Source organism: Danio rerio, chromosome 8 (genome assembly GCF_052040795.2).
Source record: "Danio rerio strain M-AB ecotype USA chromosome 8, GRCz13ab, whole genome shotgun sequence".
NCBI classification, from domain to species: domain Eukaryota; kingdom Metazoa; phylum Chordata; class Actinopteri; order Cypriniformes; family Danionidae; genus Danio; species Danio rerio.
Window position 1 is genome coordinate 53,722,802 of NC_141028.1, and position 19,868 is coordinate 53,742,669.

The 19,868-nt window shown below is 37.3% G+C and overlaps 2 protein-coding genes across 12 annotated transcripts in view; one reads left to right on the forward strand and one right to left on the reverse strand.

Annotated features, from left to right (window-relative positions):
* Positions 1 to 13,524, reverse strand: part of qars1 (glutaminyl-tRNA synthetase 1) — a 32,420-nt gene extending 18,896 nt beyond the window's left edge. The window contains exons 1-12 of one of the 2 annotated variants that reach the window (XR_015496948.1): positions 13,352 to 13,500; positions 13,018 to 13,168; positions 10,795 to 10,904; positions 7,521 to 7,596; positions 7,132 to 7,196; positions 5,933 to 5,986; positions 5,435 to 5,495; positions 3,937 to 4,008; positions 3,768 to 3,853; positions 2,992 to 3,078; positions 2,816 to 2,915; positions 928 to 1,006 (exon numbers count right to left, since the gene is read on the reverse strand). Coding sequence is in view for 1 of the 2 variants with exons in the window: in NM_001423662.1 (NP_001410591.1) it covers positions 928 to 1,006; positions 2,816 to 2,915; positions 2,992 to 3,078; positions 3,768 to 3,853; positions 3,937 to 4,008; positions 5,435 to 5,495; positions 5,933 to 5,986; positions 7,132 to 7,196; positions 7,521 to 7,596; positions 10,795 to 10,904; positions 13,018 to 13,168; positions 13,352 to 13,462 (1,052 nt within the window). In the remaining variant the exon portion in view is untranslated. 2 annotated transcript variants of the gene reach the window in all.
* Positions 13,525 to 13,626: 102 nt separating this feature from the next.
* The window catches only part of ogg1 (8-oxoguanine DNA glycosylase), a 47,334-nt gene continuing 41,092 nt past the window's right edge, over positions 13,627 to 19,868 (forward strand). For 5 of the 10 annotated variants that reach the window (XR_015497283.1, XR_015497284.1, XR_015497286.1 and 2 more), the window contains exons 1-2: positions 13,627 to 14,111; positions 16,581 to 16,741. Coding sequence is in view for 6 of the 10 variants with exons in the window: in XM_087263931.1 (XP_087120057.1) it covers positions 16,632 to 16,741 (110 nt within the window). In the remaining 4 variants the exon portion in view is untranslated. 10 annotated transcript variants of the gene reach the window in all.

Sequence of the window (19,868 nt, forward strand, 5' to 3'; positions counted from 1 at the left end):
AGAAACGGATTCACACAAGCATATAAACATCACTGCTTTCCCTGATTATAATTAGAAATGCAATGAATTGTTGGCTGCTGAAATTCTACGAACATCATTTTCTTCTGAAAGAGAAAAAACGCGCAAAAATTAGATCTAATAAAAAAAAGTTTCCCCTAACCTCCAGCCATAGTCAGTGCGCAGTGTGAAGCAGCTTTCACACCAGACACGGAAAGAGTTGCGTATGAAATCCATTCATTTCAATGGCTTGTGGCGAGCAAGTGTGGTTTGTTGTCACAGAAATGCAAAAGCAGTGGATTGCACCGTCAACTAGCTTGAGTATTCAAAATAGCCAGTGGCGCAATTCCCAGGGGGGACATGTCCCCCTCACTTTAAAATAGTTATTTTTCAAATTTAGGCTTTTTTTGCACACAATTACTCAACATTGCTGCACATTTCTGAAACTATCACCAACATTCCACAATAGTATCACCATCACTCAGATTTGGTCCCCCCCCACCTCTCAGACCAGAATTGCACCCTTGAAAACAGCTCAATATTCTATTTTATTAAAATGTTATTATTTTACAAAATGTGGTTATTTTATTGGCTTGTGTTTTTAAAATCAGTATAATTTTTAATTATTGTGGAAAAGTTAAAACGTACAAAATTACTTGATATATAAAATGATAATAACAACAACATTAACTATATGATGAGTATACATAATAAATATAAAATAATAAGACTTTTTGGTTTAGTTTTTTGACCAGTTGCACCCAGCATTTTTTGTTTTGGCGCAACCCTAATTTATATGTATAAAATTATTTTCAATATTTTAAATAATGACTTTTGATGAGTAAAAACAAATGTTTATTGTACTACAAAAACTTCGGCTACAAAAGCCTGTTAACACTCACACATTAAGCAATGGGACTGTAATCTTACCTGCGAATGAGATCAACAGCAAGATTGTAGAGACGCTGGAAGTTATCAGAGGCGTGTGTAACAGCATATGGTTCATATCCTGAGTGAATAAAGATCACATTTTAAACGTCTGTGAAACATCTTTCTATAACATTAATACATCGTTTTTAAATGCATTTCAGAACAATTTGCAGTTTCATTTCAGACATTAAATTTAGTCTTTCAGCAGTGACAGATTACACTGAACTGTGACAAATTTTTTATTTACTTCGACAAAATCTACATCGTAAAAAGTGCTACAGAAACAAAGATGAACAGAATTAAGTGTTATTTTTTTCTTTTGAAACAACTACAATCTGGTTATTTTTAAAAGCAAGTTTAAAATAAACAAACAAACTTTTTAAAAAAGCATGAATCCCCAGTAGAGCTTAGATTGGGCCCAAAAAATGAAACCCGACCCTACCCAAGTACCTGTACTGTAATTACCTTAACTGTATTTATAAGCCTGAGCCAGCTTTAAACCAGACTTTAATACGTGGGCTGTTATAACAGAGGTTCTCAACTACAATTCTGAGTTGTTTGAACTACAGAAATTAGTTTAGATTTTATCTTAACGAATATTCTAACAAGGGCGAAGCATGTAAACTGCACTGTTTGTTTATTCAGAATGGATCGTGACAAAAGAGGACACTAAAGGCTGACTATCATCCTTTCTGCCATGGCAAGCTATGACTTTTTGCAATCACCTCTTTCACACTGCATGCATGAGCAGAGGGTGAGCAGCGCATGTTTGTTCGACTTCCATGTTAATGGATTAGAGCTTTCATATCGCATGCGGAAGCAGTGGCACCGAAATAGCAGTGTCGCGATCATTTCAGTGCTGGGTCTATTTTTGCCCCTGCTCACACTCAATTAAAGTGACAGTACATTGATAATGACCAAAAACATATTAAATGACAATAAAAAGTAGCAATTTTACTGCATAAATCCATCGATAAGACCCACTGTTTCTACTCTACATATGCGCGGCTTTACCTCTGCTTGCGCGTGCAGTGTGAATGTGTGCCAGTGGAGGAGATGCTGTTGCAGGAGCTAGAGCGTTGCTGTGCATGACACACGAACTGCTCAACTTTGTAGATCCATGTGTGTTGCTTAGGCCAACTTCGTTAAAATATTAAAATATTCATTTAATATTTATAATTATGGCATAGCTTTCCACCCAGTTGGGCCAATTAGGTAATGACAAAAAAACAAAAAACAAAACACAAATACTTGATCACGGTTCAACTCAACCTGAAGAGAGTAGCAGGAAATATCAGCCCGACCTGGCCCGCGGGTCAAGTCTGGGCTCGGGCAGAGAATCTAAACTCAAATCCCCAGAAAAGCCAGGAACTGTCCTTAGGACTAGGCAATTCATCGAAATGAAATCTTAAATGTGATTAAGCAAAGCTCTGATTGTCATGCACATCTTGTCAGGGAAGCACAGTTGTGTGCCCAGTAATAAAACTCCTTCGAAAGCCAGAGAGTGTTCTTGTGGAAACCCTTAAATACCAATAAAGAAGAAACCCAGGAAATAGTGTTACTTTATAAACAGAAAATTTAACCAATTTCGTTGATTTAGTGTGACTAATAAACTTACAACTACTGAATCATCTCTCAGAACGACTCATTTTAAGCACTCAACGGAAGTTATGAAGTGAATTGGTTTTTAAATGTGGTATTTACATACAGCATTTACTACAGAGCCATAGGTCACTAAGATACTACGCAAACAGCTTTCATCACAACAGAACAATTATCTTAATATTTTATTTATTATTGTAAGATTATTGATTAAATCTGTCATTTTTATACTTCAGTAAACGAACTGGTTTTTACTGGATAGATTGAGTCCGATTTTAACACTCACCAAGCCACTCCACCATGTCTTTGATGGCGGTGAAGTATTTTTCCTCCTCTTTCTCTGGGTTTGTGTCGTCATACCGCAGAAAACAGATGCCGTTGTTGGCCTGACAAAGTGACAAAGACACGTTAAGTTAGCCTGGAATTTCTTCTTATACGCAACTTATTTTAGGATGTGTTTACCTTGGCGAAACCAAAATTGAAGTTGATTGCTTTGGCATGACCGATATGCAGAATACCATTAGGCTCAGGAGGGAAACGTGTGCGGACCTACAAAGAAGTGAAAGAAAAAACAGTGTAAACGCACAATTTATCAGTGACAATTTACATAACATTTTCAAAATGCTACTGCAGGGATGATTAATGAATATTTTGTGATCTGTAAATCGAGTGTTTAAACTATACTGTTGGGAACTGGGTACTGTAGTGTTAGTAACTGTACTAAGGAGCGTGTTTTGGGCGGCCGCTGCGATTGGATCCTATACCAAAGTTGGCAACCCGGGGGTTTCACAGACAGTACCAAAATGTTGAAAACCAGCGGGGAGAGGGTGGGATTGAAATTACGAGCGTTTTCCGGGAAAAATTACAAAACGGGAGGGTGGCAGGACATGGGTCTAAAATAAAAGAGACTCTGGCAGGTATGCTTACACATACTCTCTGCACTCTGATTACAAATTGTTGATCTTTTTTTCTGTCTCGCGCTTAACGCAGTCGTACAATCACAGACTGGGTCATTGGACCAATCAGCGCAGATTAGCATCGCGCTAAGAAGGGGTTTGGGAACAAATGAATCGCTGAACGATTAATATGAAACTGAAATTGCACAATACAGTAACACATTGTTAATATTTTTTGAGATCCCCAGAAATTTCACAAATCATGTTTTTAGGAGAGCCCATGTCTTTATTGGGGTAGACGAGCTCCAGCTAGCTCCCTTGTAGTTGCAGTTGTAGTCATACCTGTCCTCCAGTTTCTTCCAAGTGCTTCTTCAGCAAGTTCATGGTGTTAGGTGTTACAACATAACCCTCCGTTTTGTAATTCTCCCCTGTGCCGAGAAGATAAAAGGAAAAATAAGAAGATTGAATGACATTGTAGTTATCTGGACACATAGTCGTTAAGGACACTTACCTGGCTTATGGAACTTAAGAGCTTCTCCTCTCAGCTGCTCCATCAATGACTTATTCTCAATGTTCCCGTCACCTTGAGAGAAAGATGTATTAGTAAAACAGACTTTTACAATTTTATGAAGAAATCATGTTAGATGGTTCAAGAATCTCCTTTTAAAGTATAGTTCTAGAACCAGATGTTCAATATATTTACAATACAGCAAATGACCTATCAAAAGAAACTTTATATTGTTGCCGCCAAAAGATATATCATCATACTGCCAAACCCTAGCCATTAGTAGCATCTCTGATGCAGCATATAATTTTCACAAAAATAATGACGCTTAAATTATTGTTGGTTTGGCATTATACCAAATACTAAATTTATACAATACAACGTTATAACAAATAAAAATTTTTTTAAAACATATTTATTGTTTTTTGTACTTAACTGTTATTATAATATTGTTGTGGATTATGTTGTCTGGAGCTACCACCTAAGCTTTTCACTTATCATATCACATGTGCTGCTGATGACAATAAGTGATAAAAATAAATAAATAAATAAAAAAAAGACACTGTAAATTTTTATTTATATGGACTGATGACCTTGAGTCTATTGACAGTGTAGGGCTGCTTACAGCCAGATCAATGTTTTTTTTTATCAGTAATTGTGTTTTCCGCAACATTTACATTGTAAATGAGCTAAATAATGACACCGGTGCGCTAATTCAATTCAACTTGCATTATAGACAATTATTACCACCATAAAGTGGTTATGAAACAATCTGTGCTTTATAAATGACTATATAGGAAAACATTCTGCAGTTTTTTATATAGTTAACAACATCTATATTACCAACATCTATAAAAAGAGTAAAAGTATGAAAATACAACTTCTAAAAGATCTTCCATAATTTTGTAAAACTTAAAAAAAAAAAAAATTATATAATAATCAAAATAATAATAGGATTTTAATAATCCTGATCAAATACACAAGAACATGGCAATGACTTTTCCTACTAAAAATAAATTACTTCACAAAAATTATTATCCCTTAGTTCTTATTTTTTTTAGATTCACAAAGCTAAATGACACAATAAATGTTTTCTGGGATACTAAACAAAATGCAACTTTTAATGTAGGGCTCTATCAAATAAATTGCATAATAAATCTCTCTACTATGTATGTTTTAATTATTAAATAGCATTTTATTAATCAGTTCTTCCAGAATTCTGCATACAAATATAATTATTTTGCAGATAAAAGCTGGCATTTATTAAAAGTTAAAAAAAAATTATTGCAGGGCCCTCTGAAATATGTTTTATTTAGTAAATTATGTGTTTCATGGTTTACAATCCATTTTAATAAATTCATTGAATTAGAGTAATGACAATAATAGTCAAAAAGGTTGACAAACTTACACATTAAAATAAGACAACGCATGGAAACCCTGATAAAGATGACTTCACTCGATTGAAGTGCAGTGTAAAAAGGTCACACAGCCTTCGGCATCTTACCGTTTACTGCAGAAGCCTGCTCAATCTTCACATCTTTTTCTGGTGCTTTGGGTTTGACTGCCTGTGAAGAGAAAAAAATGTGGCTAAAAATAATGTTTTACACCACCATAAAACCAATCTTGGTCTTTTCTGTCATTTTTTACAAAAAAATTCTGACCATCCTGTTCATCTTGACAGAATGACTTTGTTGAGCATCAAACCAAAGAAGACGATTCACATTATTATATTAACTTATCTAAAAGGTGTTTTGTGCAACTAATAGAAACAAGTTTTGTCCTAAATATTTTTCCTAAAATACCTAAATGTTTTTTTTTAGAATTTAATTATATACTTATATTATTAATGCATATTAATACATTACTCATAAATATATAATTATTATTACACAACTAGGCATTACACTACTTAATTTTATTTTGTATTGACAAAAGGATTGATATGTGACAAATGACAATTGCAAAAACAAACAAACAAAAAATAGGGGCTGTAAACACATACCTTGCTCTTTTTTTCCAGATCCGCCTCAGTTTTTGGACCGAGAAGGTGCAACACCTTAGAAACACGCACAAATTATGAGTGAATGTATATTTAAGGGTTAGTTCAGACAATTAATTATACAATTAATTCAATTAAAAGTGTATTTGTATAGCACGTTTTACAATAACTTTCATGAAATTGTGTAATTACTTGCCCTCATGTCATTCCAATTCCCTGAGACCTTAGTTTATCACCAGAACACAATTTAAGGTATTTTAGATGAGATCTGAGAGCTCTCTCATCCTCTATAGACAGCAACGGTCCCAACTAATTCGAAGAAAAACACCCAAAAAATCTTTAATAGAGTCCACATGCCTTCAGTGGTTCAATCGGAATACTAGTAAGCTGTGACTTTGGACATGGCATGATTGTTGGTACCTGACAGGCTGGTCTTAGTATTTCAGAAACTGCTGGGATTTTCACGCACACAGGTTGACAGAGAATGGCCTGAAACAAAGAAAATATCCAGCGATCGGCAGTTCTGTGGGCGCAAATGCCTTGTTGATGCCAGAGGTCAGAGAAGAATGGTTAGACTGGTTTGAGCAGATAGAAAGGCAGCTGTAACTCAAATAACCACTCGTTACAACAGAGGTATGCACAAGAGCATCTCTGAAGGCACAACACGCCAAACCTTGAGGCGGATGAGCTACAGCAGCAGAAGATCACACCGGGTGCCATTCCTGTCAGCTAAGAACAAAAAACTGAGGCTAAAATTCGCACAGGCTCACCAAAATTGGACAATAGAAGATTTGAAAAACATTGCCTGGTCTGATGAGTTTCGATTCCTTAATTGGCTTTGTGGTCTATCGCTCAGGGTGTGGATGTTACGGCAAGAGTAGATATTACTTGCTTGACCGGAAGTCCAACACCATGCCGTTGGTGCACCGGAATGACTTGACCATTTAATGGGTTGCTTGTGAGCAGGGCTCTGCCACTGGTGCCCCATAACTGACTTAGCTTGCTGGTCGGAGCTCTGGCCCTGGACAGGCCCACATTAAATGAAGAAGATATCTTCATTTTTGTTCTGACCATGAATGAAGGTATTGGGAGTTTGGAATGCCACTAGGCTGAGTAATTATTGACAGATTTTTTCCTAAGATAACTATCCCTTTAAGACAATCATCTGAAATCAAAAGAAAAACTGCCACGCTGGCACGAACCTGCATATCCACTTCATTCTTGACAATCTTCCCATCAGCCCATTTAAGAGTGGCTCTGGCCTCACCTGAATAGCATAAACAAACTTTTCATACAGGCACAACACATGACTAGCTTCCATGACTTTGCATTCACATAACATTTAGCAAACACTTCTATCTACAGTGACCTACAAAATGAGGAAAGCATCATAAAGTCTCAACATAAAAAGGCAATATTCACAAAAGGTGATTCTAATATAACTTTTCTGACATTGCTGGGAAAATAAAAGGTAGGGTAAGGAGGGAGTAAAAAGCAAACACACACACATTTACACATACATTCATATTATTTATTTGTTCCTAAGGACAAAACAAAAGAAAAAAACTCATAAAGCATACACACGCCTTACCCATGAGTATCCCCATGTTGAAGCGATATCTCTCTGCCAACAGCTGATCTTTGTGTTTCCTGATAATCAATTCCACCTGTGAAAGAGTTAACAGGAGAACAATGACAGATCAGGATCCTTAATAGAGGCATTAAGCTATGTTCAGACATAATGTGTTTTTTCTCAAATAGGATCCAACCAGGACACAGTCTGCACCGTTAATTCATAAAAAAAAAAAAAAAAATGGAAATCTTCTAGCTTTTTCAAATAAGCACCATTTTTTCGCTCAGTGATACAGAGGACTGGTGGATATTATGAGGGTTTTCCATAAGGTAGTCACAGCTAGCTTTACTAGCTATGCTTCTGTCCAGCTATTTTATGCGTATTTTGAATATGGACATAAAAAATAAATAAATAAATAAATAAATGAAAATGGTTGATGGAAATGCCAAGATGTGCATACAATTTGAGAATGCGCGAAAAAAAACAAGCGCAAACTGAGTAGAATAAACTCTTTATAAGAAAAGATGTGCATAAACTACGATGGAAACGCTTTTACCGAACAAATTCCAGTATGTGCATTAAAAAGGTCATGTGATTTTGTTACAAGAGATCATGTTGTGTGTGAATGGATAAACCAGCAGGTTGAGCACATTGTAAAGCATCTGAAATGTTGTTTTGGTCAGCTCCTTACCGTTTAAGTATTAGTTTTATTACATTATTAATGACCTCCAGAATAGTCAAGAGCATCTGTGCTCGGTTTCTCACGCCATCAAACACCACCACGGGTTCATTGCGTGTCGGCATTTGTCTTCAGAAGCACAAGTCATTTATTAAATAAAGAAAAGATTCACACAGCTTCTCCTACTGCAGCAAATTCAGTTTTTACTTTTGATATTTGGCCCCAGTTAATCAGGAAGTGACGATGTTGTCTGACTTATTGGATGGGAACGATGCTTTATTCGCACGTTTTTATGCGATATTCCAGTTTTGTGCATACATTTATATATCATACATTTTGTGCATCTTCAGATAGAAACATAGCCACTGTGGGGTAAGAGGCGTTATCTAGTACTGAGTTTAATACTGTATAACTACTAAGGGTGTCACGATTTTGATTTTTAAATCGAAATCGATCGAAATTTATGCGCAATTTCGATTATCTAATCAAAAAATAGAATCGTCGATGCTGCCACGCCCTCATGTCATGTCAGCTTGGCTTGCCAAGCGGGAAAAAAAACACACTTGTTGAAGTGCATGTTAAACTGTGCAGACGCAGAAGACCCTTCGCCAGAGCTTAAACCCTCTCCTCTTTCAACGAAGTCGCCAGTGTGGAAGTATTTTGGATTTCCAGTGAGTTATGTTGACAATGTTCGTGTTGTCGACAAAAAAAAAAAACACAGTTTGCAAGCTCTGCTATGTACGTATTAGGGTTGGGCTGATAGAGGATGGGCGCATCGCGATCCTTCGCCCTGCCCCCGTTGCAAATCCGCTCGCGAAAAGTACACACTCAGGCCCTGTTTACACTAATAGGTCTTTGTTTTTAAATGGCATTTTAGAACGACAACGATCCATATCCACACTGGCGTATAGCATTTCTGAGCAGCCCTCCTTCCTCACTACCGCTGAAAACGCACATCACGTGACCACACAAACACATTCACACACACACTGTCATGCGTTCGAGACAGCGGGTCCAGGCAGTCAGCGGGTCAGTAGACTGCTTCAATCTTTAACTTACACATTTGTACTTAGTAATTTTAGCGAACAGCTCAGATACTGTTGGCTGGTTCCTGTTGGTTGTGCATCTTTTTTACTGACGCCATTATAACAACACAGATCACTGCCTATTCACGAGTCCCGCAGAAAAAAGTGATTGACAGGTGGTAATTATGTGTGTAACTTACCTTTATTCGTTTACTGTATGATTTGTTTATGGGTAAAACAAAGACCATGCAGGTCAGTTAGTTTAAATGTTAGGCTACAAATAATTAATTCGTTATTAATAAATTAATTATTCATAATCGAAAATCGAATCGAACCGTGACTTTAGAATCGAAAATGTAATCGAATCGAGGATTTGGAGGATCGCGACACCCTTAATAACTACTACTGGTTATTTTAAACTAGCTTTTATGTTACTTCTGTGCCACATTTACAGTGGCAGAAAAAATCTGAAATCTGATATGAGCAGTGTGGAAATATAAATTTCTATCAACTAATTCCAAATGAACAATAATCTACATATAACTGAAAAGTTATATTCTTTGGTTTTTAATTATATAATTTCATTAACATCCCAGCTAGGAGGGACATTTAACCTTTCTCTCTCTGACTACAGGCTAAGCCAGTGATGCAAATGCTTTAAACGACTCTGTCTTTGTCTTCGGGTGTTGCTTTTATGCTACAGAAACCCTATGTTGATTAACTTGTGTGGTCAGTAGCTGGGCCGTTTTTTAACACCTAAGCCAGACTGACTCCAACTCTTAATTTGCATACTTTGTTTAGCCAAATCCCCTCCTCCTAAGAACACAATATAGACATGAAATCTTTGTCTTAATTCAGACTAATTCAGACTTGTGTGAGACTTGTGTGAGAGACTTGTGAAAGAACTTGCAGACTGCGGACCTCTAGTAGGCTCTTGCAGACACATCTTAAAGACGCTGTATGACTGCAGATTAACCAACACGTCTCAATAAAGGAATTCTGCTTGTTCCGAGTCTCCTGGACTGGGTTCTTCTCTTCTTTTCACTCATTTATTTATTTTTTTTCAACAGCAGCAAGAGCATCCATACTGGAATCACATTTCAAACCATCTCCAAATGTGAGAGAAAATAAGATTTGATAAGCAATAAACCAGATTTTTTGCTTACAGTCTGAACATAAATAGTCATAGAAAACTATTGTATTCAGCTTTTGTTATAAATATCATCTAGAAGTAAGAGATGATTAAATTACAATGCTTGGCCACCATGCAAAATAATTGAGAGCAGAAAACAAGAATAAAATTATTTAAAATGTCTTTACATTCTATAAAAAACATTTATATTGCATTTCTTTTTAAATCAAGACATAAAAAAAATGATCAAAGCATATTTGGCTGGACAGTTGTATAACATGATGTTACTGCGCATAAAGCGGGACACATTAAGAGTTTAATCATTTGCTCTACAAGGAAACACCGCTGGGAAAATAAGAAAGAGACCAGCATACATAGACCCTCCCTTAAAAAAACTTTAAAAATGATCTCAGGTTTTATGAAGTCACATGATGTATCTATAAATAGTGTTCTTACTGCGTCCTCTATCTGCTCAGGTGTGACAACCACTCCCACACCACAGGCCACCTCAAACTTGTGCTGATCCACATCGCCCTGAGGGTGGCTTTTCACAAAGTCCAAAGCCGCTGAGGAAAAAAAAAATAAACAGAAATAAAAATATCAGAAATTATGGATTCATTTACTTTTGAGTATTATCTACCTATCTCAGTAATAGATTTCTCTTAATATAGCATTTTTTGTGCTCTGTGGTCTTTTTTCACTTTCTAAATTATATTAATATTTGGAAAAATAATAATATTGTCAAATGGTTGTGTCATGCATGTCTTGTTTACAGGTTCCCGCAATTGTGATTACTACACAAATCCAAGTTTTGCTGGTATTTTATTTTAAAAAATCATTCCAAAATGCATTTGGCTAATTTACATAAGATTTCCTCGCTGTCTGTGGCATGATGACATATTGGACCAGGCCCAATACGTATAAGACATGAGCCCCTTTCACACATTGATACCGGTAAATATCTGGAAAATTTCCGGAACGACTTTACCGGTATATTCAAAAAAGCGCTGTTCACACAGGCGAGGACGTTACGTAAATTTTCCGGAAAAGAGCATTCACACATCCATTCCAAAATACCGGTAAATTCTGACATCATTCACCACAAATGAGCTTTAAACGGCTGAGCTTGTATTTGTAAACATTTGACTAAATTACAAACTCTGTGGATGATCAATATTGTGAACAACTTTCGCAGGATCACTTTCGCATGTCAAGATGTTCATAACATGCGTGTGTGCAGGCGCTCACAGGCTGTTTCAAAGGCACACGCAAAGCTTGAAGGTAAACAAACAACAGCTTATTATAAGCATCTCATCGATGATTATTTACACAGTTGGCATAAAGAAGAACATATAAACGTGATCTGACTAACTTCTAGCAGCTAAATGTGTCTGGAAAAATATTCAAAGGTTTTTATTCTCACAAACCAAAATTGCCGGCAATTTTCCGGAAAGGTCTGTATGTGTGAAAGGGGCTATTGTAACACCCACTAAATTAACACCCATATTACTGTGACAGCTGGGTTGGGACAGCTGAGAGGACTCTCAATTTCCATGGGGTGGGTAGTGATTATTATAGGCAAAATAAATAATAACAACAAATCTGTGGTCAACATAAATCAAACTCTTTCGTAATTCTTTTATTTAAGTACAAACATATTCTTGATTCTAATACATTAAGAGTATTTAATGTCCGCAGGAACCAGAAGTTGAGACTGTTTTTTTGTATTGTGACGCAGTTCCTAGAGAAACGAAATATTAAATCAGAAAACAGTAGGCGTGGTTGTTTTTTCTACTGAGAGGTGATTGGATATAGTAATGTAGGCATTTCATTCAGAAGGAAAAGGGTTTTGGGAGAGATATTACAACCTAACAAGGCACCTCCTCCTCGCCAGTTCTGTTTGTTGTTTGTCAAAACTGTAGGCTAGTCGTGCATTTATACTTCTGAGTGCTGTTTGTGTTGCTCTGCAATAACACCTCCGAAACGCTAGATGGCATCAGGTTTTTATGTTACTCTGTGTTGAGTTTCTTTGTGGGTGTTCTGTTTTTTCTGAACGCTACAAGGAGCTTAAACTCGCTCATACAGAAGTGGGAACCGGTGGACGTGCAGCAACTTTAATCACAAGGTAAACACAAAACAAAAGTTTTTATCTGGATCTCCTTCACGCGACTCGACACTTGTAAACACTCGCTTCATCTCGCTGACGTCTCACAGCATCATCGCTACCAAGCCCACCAATCACAAAGCTTGGGCAATGCGTCGTTGCAACATCTGGTTAAATTTTTTGAGAGGTGCGCGTCAGTTACAGCGAGGGTTAGGCGGCCATGTGAAGGCTGCGCCGGACCATGTGCCTAAGCTTGACACAGAAGTATAAATCAGCCTTGACAGTTGGAGGGGTGTGGTTAAGTACGTTAGCCACGCCCAATACCTCAAACATGTAATCTGAAAATGTAACTGTAATCAAACAAAAATCGCATTTCTAGATTTCAAATTTAAAATTTATAAGAGCAAACTATGTTTTTGTCTTAATGATATTCACCACAAAACTAGCAATGTGAGCTAACAAAACCCATGTTTAGTGTTATATTCATGTGTACTTTAAAGTCAATATTTTAAGTCACAACATACACTAACTGAGAAACAAAAGGTGAACAGTTCCAGAGGAGCAAAATCAGATACCTGACAGCTGCAGTTCTGTTGTGATTTTTCGTGAAACGATGTATTTTGCGAGAAAGGGAAGCCTGTTAGTGTCTTTAAGTCTTGTCACCATACTGTACAACAGAGTGCCAGTGATCTTGTCAATGGCAGAAGACCCCAGCTGGCCTTGAGCCTGATAAACACAACAGTAACATAAGCAATAACATGTTTAATCATCTATGGTTAATTTGGTTACTAGTTTTTGTAAATAAAGTGATTAGAGAAACTGTAATGAAAGTTTTCAAGAGGCTAAAGACGTTGACAGCGAACCACATCAGCGACTCGTTATGTATTCTAATCAAATACGTAACGTTACCAGATCAATGGCTTTCTTGAGTGTTGATGAAAGTGTTTCATTCTTCAACGTTTCCTTAGCTTTCTGCTCACTAAGGCCAATTGACATGAAAGAAGACACCACGTCCGCCATTTCTCTTTCACCACACACGCCGGTTTTTACGCTTCCACAAAGCCTGCAGAAGGCGTGGATTTCCGCCATCCCTCGGTGGGCGTATACTAACCGTGATTTCTCCAATCAGATTTGCTTCTGAGCATCTTTCCACCAATCACCGAACAGCCTCGTTTGACGCCTAATTGCATCAGTCGAACACTGCCATGTGGAATACAACGTATTATTAGTAAGTAAATATCTTTTTTTGGAGATGTAAACATTTTGAATTAAGCATAGTAAAGGACCACGTGGTCTGTTTAGCTATGTTGATGTTAACACAGAAATCAAGACGGCACTTAAAATCGGCGAAGTCACTCAGGGATAATTTACTTTTGCCCAGATAAACTCCGTGAACGTTCTTGGTGAACAGCAACAGATCATTGTTCTTAAAGACCGATCGTTTTGATAGTACCCACAAACAGAAACATTATATAGCAGGGTCTTCTGATATAATTTCTAAACTAAGCTAAATAATGTAATGTTTTGTTTTGGACCGCTTCAAAAGATGAACCGAGTACCTCGTACGTTTTTGTCAACATGAATCACGTGTGCATTGATAACCAATCACATGATAGGATGCCACAAAATGAATGCGAAAGTGCAAACAGATGTAAACAACACACAAATGGTAAGATTTTAATGTACATTTACAGATTATTCGTCGAGCACCCTTGAAAAGAACACATCCATTGACCAGCCATTTGCTAGCAACAGTTATCTTCCAATGGACTACAAATGTTTTTTTTAACTGGAATGTTTTAATATGAAAAATTAAGATTATATAGAGTAATGTGTTTGTTTTACTTACTACACTTAGAATATAATGTGAGATAAATTGTATAATGTCACTACGTGTCACTGTATATCACAGTGGTCTGGTCACATTATTTTACTGAACACATACCCTACTGAAAAAATCAGCTTAATCCAGCCTAGGCTGGTTGGCTGGTTTTAGCTGGTCGACCAGGCTGGTTTAAGAGGGGCTTTGGCCAATTCCAGGCTGGTTTCTAGCCATTTCCAGCCTGGTCTTAGCTGGTCAGGTTGGGAGATAACCAGCTAAAACAGCTTGACCAGCCTAGCCAGGATGGGAGCCCAGCCAAAACCAGCTATGTCCATCTTAAACCAGGCTGGTAAAGCTGGTTTTAGCTGGATTTAGCTGGTCATTTTCCAGCCTGACCAGCAAAAACCAGGCTGGAAATGGCTGGAAACCAGCCTGGAAATGGCCAAAACCTCTCTAAAACCAGGCTGTTCAACCAGCTGGGTACACTTTCTTGCACTCAATTACAATATGGATATTTTTAAAGAGCCCCTATTATGCATTAAAAAGGGTAATATTTTGGTTTTGAGGGTCTCCAACAACAGTCTGATATGCATGCAAGGTCAAAAAACACTTTAATTGTCTTATAATATGCATTTATTTTTACCTGATTATCCCAACAACTCCTATATGATTCGTTCAGCGATTCATTTGTTCCCAAACCGCTCCTTAGCGCGATGCTAATCTGCAGTGATTGGTCCGATGATCCAGTCTGTTGTGATTTGTTAGACTGCGTTCATGAGACAGAGTTAAATGCCCACCACGGCTTATCAACAATTTTGAAGTAGTCAGAGCACATGGTGTATGTGTGAGCCCAATGCAGTTTAACACCAGGATATTGCTCTATTCTTAACCATAAGTAAAACAGCGACACACATTCAGTATTAATCCACACAGTGGCAAAAGCTGAACTATTTTGAAACTTGACTGCCACACAAGTGTAGGCACAGCTGACGGTGGCCATAGCAATGACAAACGGCAGTGGAACGCAAGCTCACAAACACATTTAAATTTGTAAACAAACCTGCACACGTTGCCTTTTCAATATGGTGTTAGACGCAGTATGAGAATGTAAAGAGTTAACCAGACACAGTACAAGTGGTTACAAGTAACAAAACACAATTAAATACATAATTTGCAAGCTAAAGAGAACAAGAAGGCAACCATTTTAATCACACTTACTTACACTTGTAAAATGGAGGAAGAAACTGATCCATGAACTGTGTACTGTAAAGTTCCTTTTTAAGTTCTGACAAAGTCCCATACATCAATAGTCTTTTCTGATTCTTCCTTTAACATACGGCTGACAAATCCCCCATTGTAAGCACATAGATTGCTGAAGCACTCATCAGAAAAATGACAGGAACACAGCGCAAGGCTGGGCTATTGACCTTATTCTAAAATGCGGAAGTGCGCCTGTTTTTGCAATTGTCTTAGAACTTCCAGTCGCCTATGGGAGAAATGACCAGGAATAATAAACGGCAAAAAACGGTCAAACTACTTGCTCTACAAACAAATGTTTGCATGACTATACAGACCAAGTAGAATAATATAACAAGGAAATATCAGTTTGCAACATCAAACAGCGAAAAGAGCAGTTTTTAATGTCTAAAAATGAATGGAAGTAAATGAGACCGGAAGTCTCGTGCCAAAAAGATTCAAATGGCTGCCCCGCTCGTTGGCGCAGAATAAGCTGAATATTGCTGAGGTATTTTAGCAAAAATAAACTTCAACCACTGACTCCTCACAGCCTCATCTTTGGGTAGGGATAATAACCAATAGTATCTGTATGCAACCTTTACGATGCAAGCTGAGATTTCTAGTGTTTGTGGGCGGGGCGGTTTAAATTTTCCCGCGTCTGCGGGCACAACAAATAGGCAGGGTTTAAGTTTTGTATTGACATCACGCCGACACGGCTAAAGTCTCATTACGCTGGTGATTCATTCGAACCACTCTGAGTCAACTCTTTTATAGATGAATCAATAGTTTTAAAACTGATTTGCTTTTAAAGATCTCCTCGTGTACATTTATTAAGAAGAACACTATTTATTTTATACATTTCCACTGCACTCCTAAAATTCTTTGATGTTCTCCTTCTGAAAAAAGTAAGGGTCAGGAGCTGTGATATAAACTATAAAGGTCTCTTGTTTGTTTGTAATTTGAATGTAGACTTTCCTTTAAGCTCTTCGTCTGCTACTGTTGATGTGTGTATTTTCATTGCATGCATTTTAATGTGTTTTGCTTTGATTTTATTCTAAACTTTTTCCTATCTTTCTTTAGCTGACTTGACCTGTCTGATTTGATGTTGTAAGTAAACTGTAAAGCAGCAGAATGTCCCAGCATGCTCTACTCTCTGCCAGTTGTAAGGCATGGCGGTCTCTGTCGTGTCCACGGTCAGAGCTTCGGCTGGATCTCACTCTGGGATGTGGTCAGACCTTCAGGTAAATTATATACAGTAATATACTGTAATATATAGATATATATGAATTGCTCCATTAGAAGTAAACACACACAACACAATTACAAAACACAAAAAGTTCTGAGTAAGTCGACCTTAGATTGTCATAATAGTCAAATTGGCTGCACACATTTCAGCATCCATTACATTTTTTAGTGCCTTTGAATGTGTTGCCTCTATTTCCAAACAACGTTCTAATAGCATGAGCATACCCTTACTTAAGACATGTCTTTCAGACTTTTAAAAACAGCATTGTCACTCCAGTAAAAAGTAAAAAAAAAAGTTTGCCAGACAAAGTGAGATACGCACCTTCCGGGATGGTCTAACTCATACATAATTATAGGCCACAGTAATGTAAAAAAATAGCAGTGCTTTAAAGTTAATGACTTGCATATATTTTTAAATAGCTTTTATTTCCATGTTTCAAAAATAGTGGAAACATTACACATTCAAATTTGGATCAGTATTAAGAGATTTTATGTTGTTGCGTGTTTTTTTTTTCCCACAAGAAGCATATAAAAGAAAAATTAACCTGTTCATATTCGTATTTTTTCTTCTTAAACTCGTTATTAAACTTTTCATAAAAATAATATTCATATTTTTTCTTGTTACCCATACAAACCCATAAACTAGACATTTTTACACTTCAGTTCAAATTACTGAACTTATATGTAGTTGCAGAGCCATTATTTGTGATAACTGCTGTCTTAAAACAAAACATTTGGCACGCGGAAACAGGAATTTCAGTCTATAATGAATAAACTGCGTCTACTTCCTTTGAATTTTGGATTTTGCTGCAGAAACTGAATTTTTAATGTCAGCCCACAATTTTTCACTTGGGTTAAGATCAGGGGATTGAGCAGGCCACTCCATTACGTCAATCATTGACATAAAATCTCATTTGCGATTTAGCAAAAGCTGCGATTGTCTTGCACATCATGTGAGGAAAGTATGGTGATGTGATCAGTAGTAAATTTCCTCCAAAGGCCAGAGGGCGCTCTCTCTTTTTCTTGAGTAGAAGACCTCCAGAACAACCTAATATGCCCTGAAGAAACCGAGGAAATACCAGTCTATGGTAAATCTTTATAACGTAGGATAAACAGAAGATATAACTGCTTTCATTTGATTCAATAGGATTAATAAAACATGACCACGACAACATAGGGTTCATCCAAGTTCTTCTTATAATGTTCCTGATAATAATGAATGTAATGATGCAACGCTTCAGCATAGGGAAACATAATCTCTTCAAGTATTTTGATGTATTCAAACTGGTGTTGTCAAAAGTATTGAATTCGGTACCTATCGGTACAGAGATTTTAAAAACATCCATTTCCTGCTAACATTTAGAACGGTTAACTCAACAGAAATGACTGTGATTGGCTGTGAAGGTCATCAGTTAACAACTCTTCACCGCTGTTCACCAAGTGTAAACACTGATACAGGGACACTGAAGCATTTTCAAAGCTGCGTAGATCAGTCAATCCATCAGCGGATCGATCATGTGTCTGCTCATAGACTGAGCAGCTGATCGATTCGACTTTGAAACGCTCCAGTGTCCCTGTATTTGTGTTTGGACTTTGTGAACAGCAGTGATAAGTGAAGTCTTTATAGCATAGGATAAACATAAGATATATCCAGGGCTTGACATTAACTTTTTTGATCACCAGCCACTGTGGCTAGTAGTTTTACACTGTCACTAGCCACTCGCCATTTTCACTATCCACAATTTTGTAGTTGGGAAAATATATTTTATGTGCATAAATTTAACTTTGGCATGGGTTGCGGCTGCTAAATTGACTTCATTTTTGTGTTTTTTCCACTTGCCTTCTCATTCATTTAACTGTTTTTGTTTATGAGCTTACTCAATGAGCATGAGCAAATGGGTTATGCTTTCATAAAAAGTGTTGCATTGCAATTCGTTTTCTTTCACAGGACTTTTCAGGGCTCAACACAAAAAGGATTTAACGTTATCTTTTTTTCTCTGGCCACACCAAACTAATTATTTCCTTGCCACAAATTTTAAATAATGTGTCAAAACAAGCAAAATGCTGCTGTATACATACACGTTTTATTCAACAAAACAGCTGACATTTAAAAAATATATATTCTCACGCATCTAAAACGAAGCACAGTGGTCTGTTCTGGCTCAAGGTCCCAGATCATCAGTTAACTATGCATACAACAACATATTAAAGCAATATTTCTGTAAAGGATGATTATTAAACTATATTAACAAAAAAACAGCAAGCAAAAGAAAGCGGGTAAAAAACACTCTGTGTGCGATAATGAAAGGATGATGCTGCGCACACGGTTAATGTTAGGCCAATTAATACTCTGTTCAAAGAATGGTTAAAGCGACAACATTTGCTGCTGCTTACAAAGAATCTCGAGCCCTTGAAGGACAGTGGGGTGCACGAGCATCGCACTAGTTTCGTATCAGGCACAGTTGCTTGGAGTGAGAAAACAGCACAGGAGCTTTTAAACATTGATTTGAATCAATGCGCGACACTAAGTGAGGATCAATGCGCGACACTAAGTGAGGATAGCCTGTCTCGCCGTGTTCGTGATCCTCATTCGTTATTCACCTGCTTTCCTTTGCTTGTGTGAAAAGCTGGTTTTATCAGTCGTGCTGCTTCTCGATTCTAAGATCACATTTGTACGCATATAGACAAACGGTCATAAACTAACAGTCTAATCTGTAGTGACGACGAGCCAGCACGGCCAATTTAAAAATTGGTTTCAGCCAACCAAAGTGGCTAGTGGGAGCGGCTGTCTAGCCCGCCACAACCGAAATCTACCCGCATTTGGCGGGTGTTAATGTAAAGCCCTGGATATATCTGATTTCATGTGATTCAACGGGATAAATTCCAAGATGGCGGCGCATCCAGACGCATTGGCTTGTCACGGCCCAAAAAACGGTGCTTTTATGTCTTTAAATGTTGTCAATTCATCCTCAAACTCTGTCAGTTCACTACAGATTCACAAGGAAATCAACAAGGTACACATCTACAATCACAAAAGCCTTTTGGAAATCGGCAGCGGATACATACACAAACTCTCACCAGCAGGGCCGTAGTGGGACTCCTTTTCAGCCCAGGAGTTTCAAG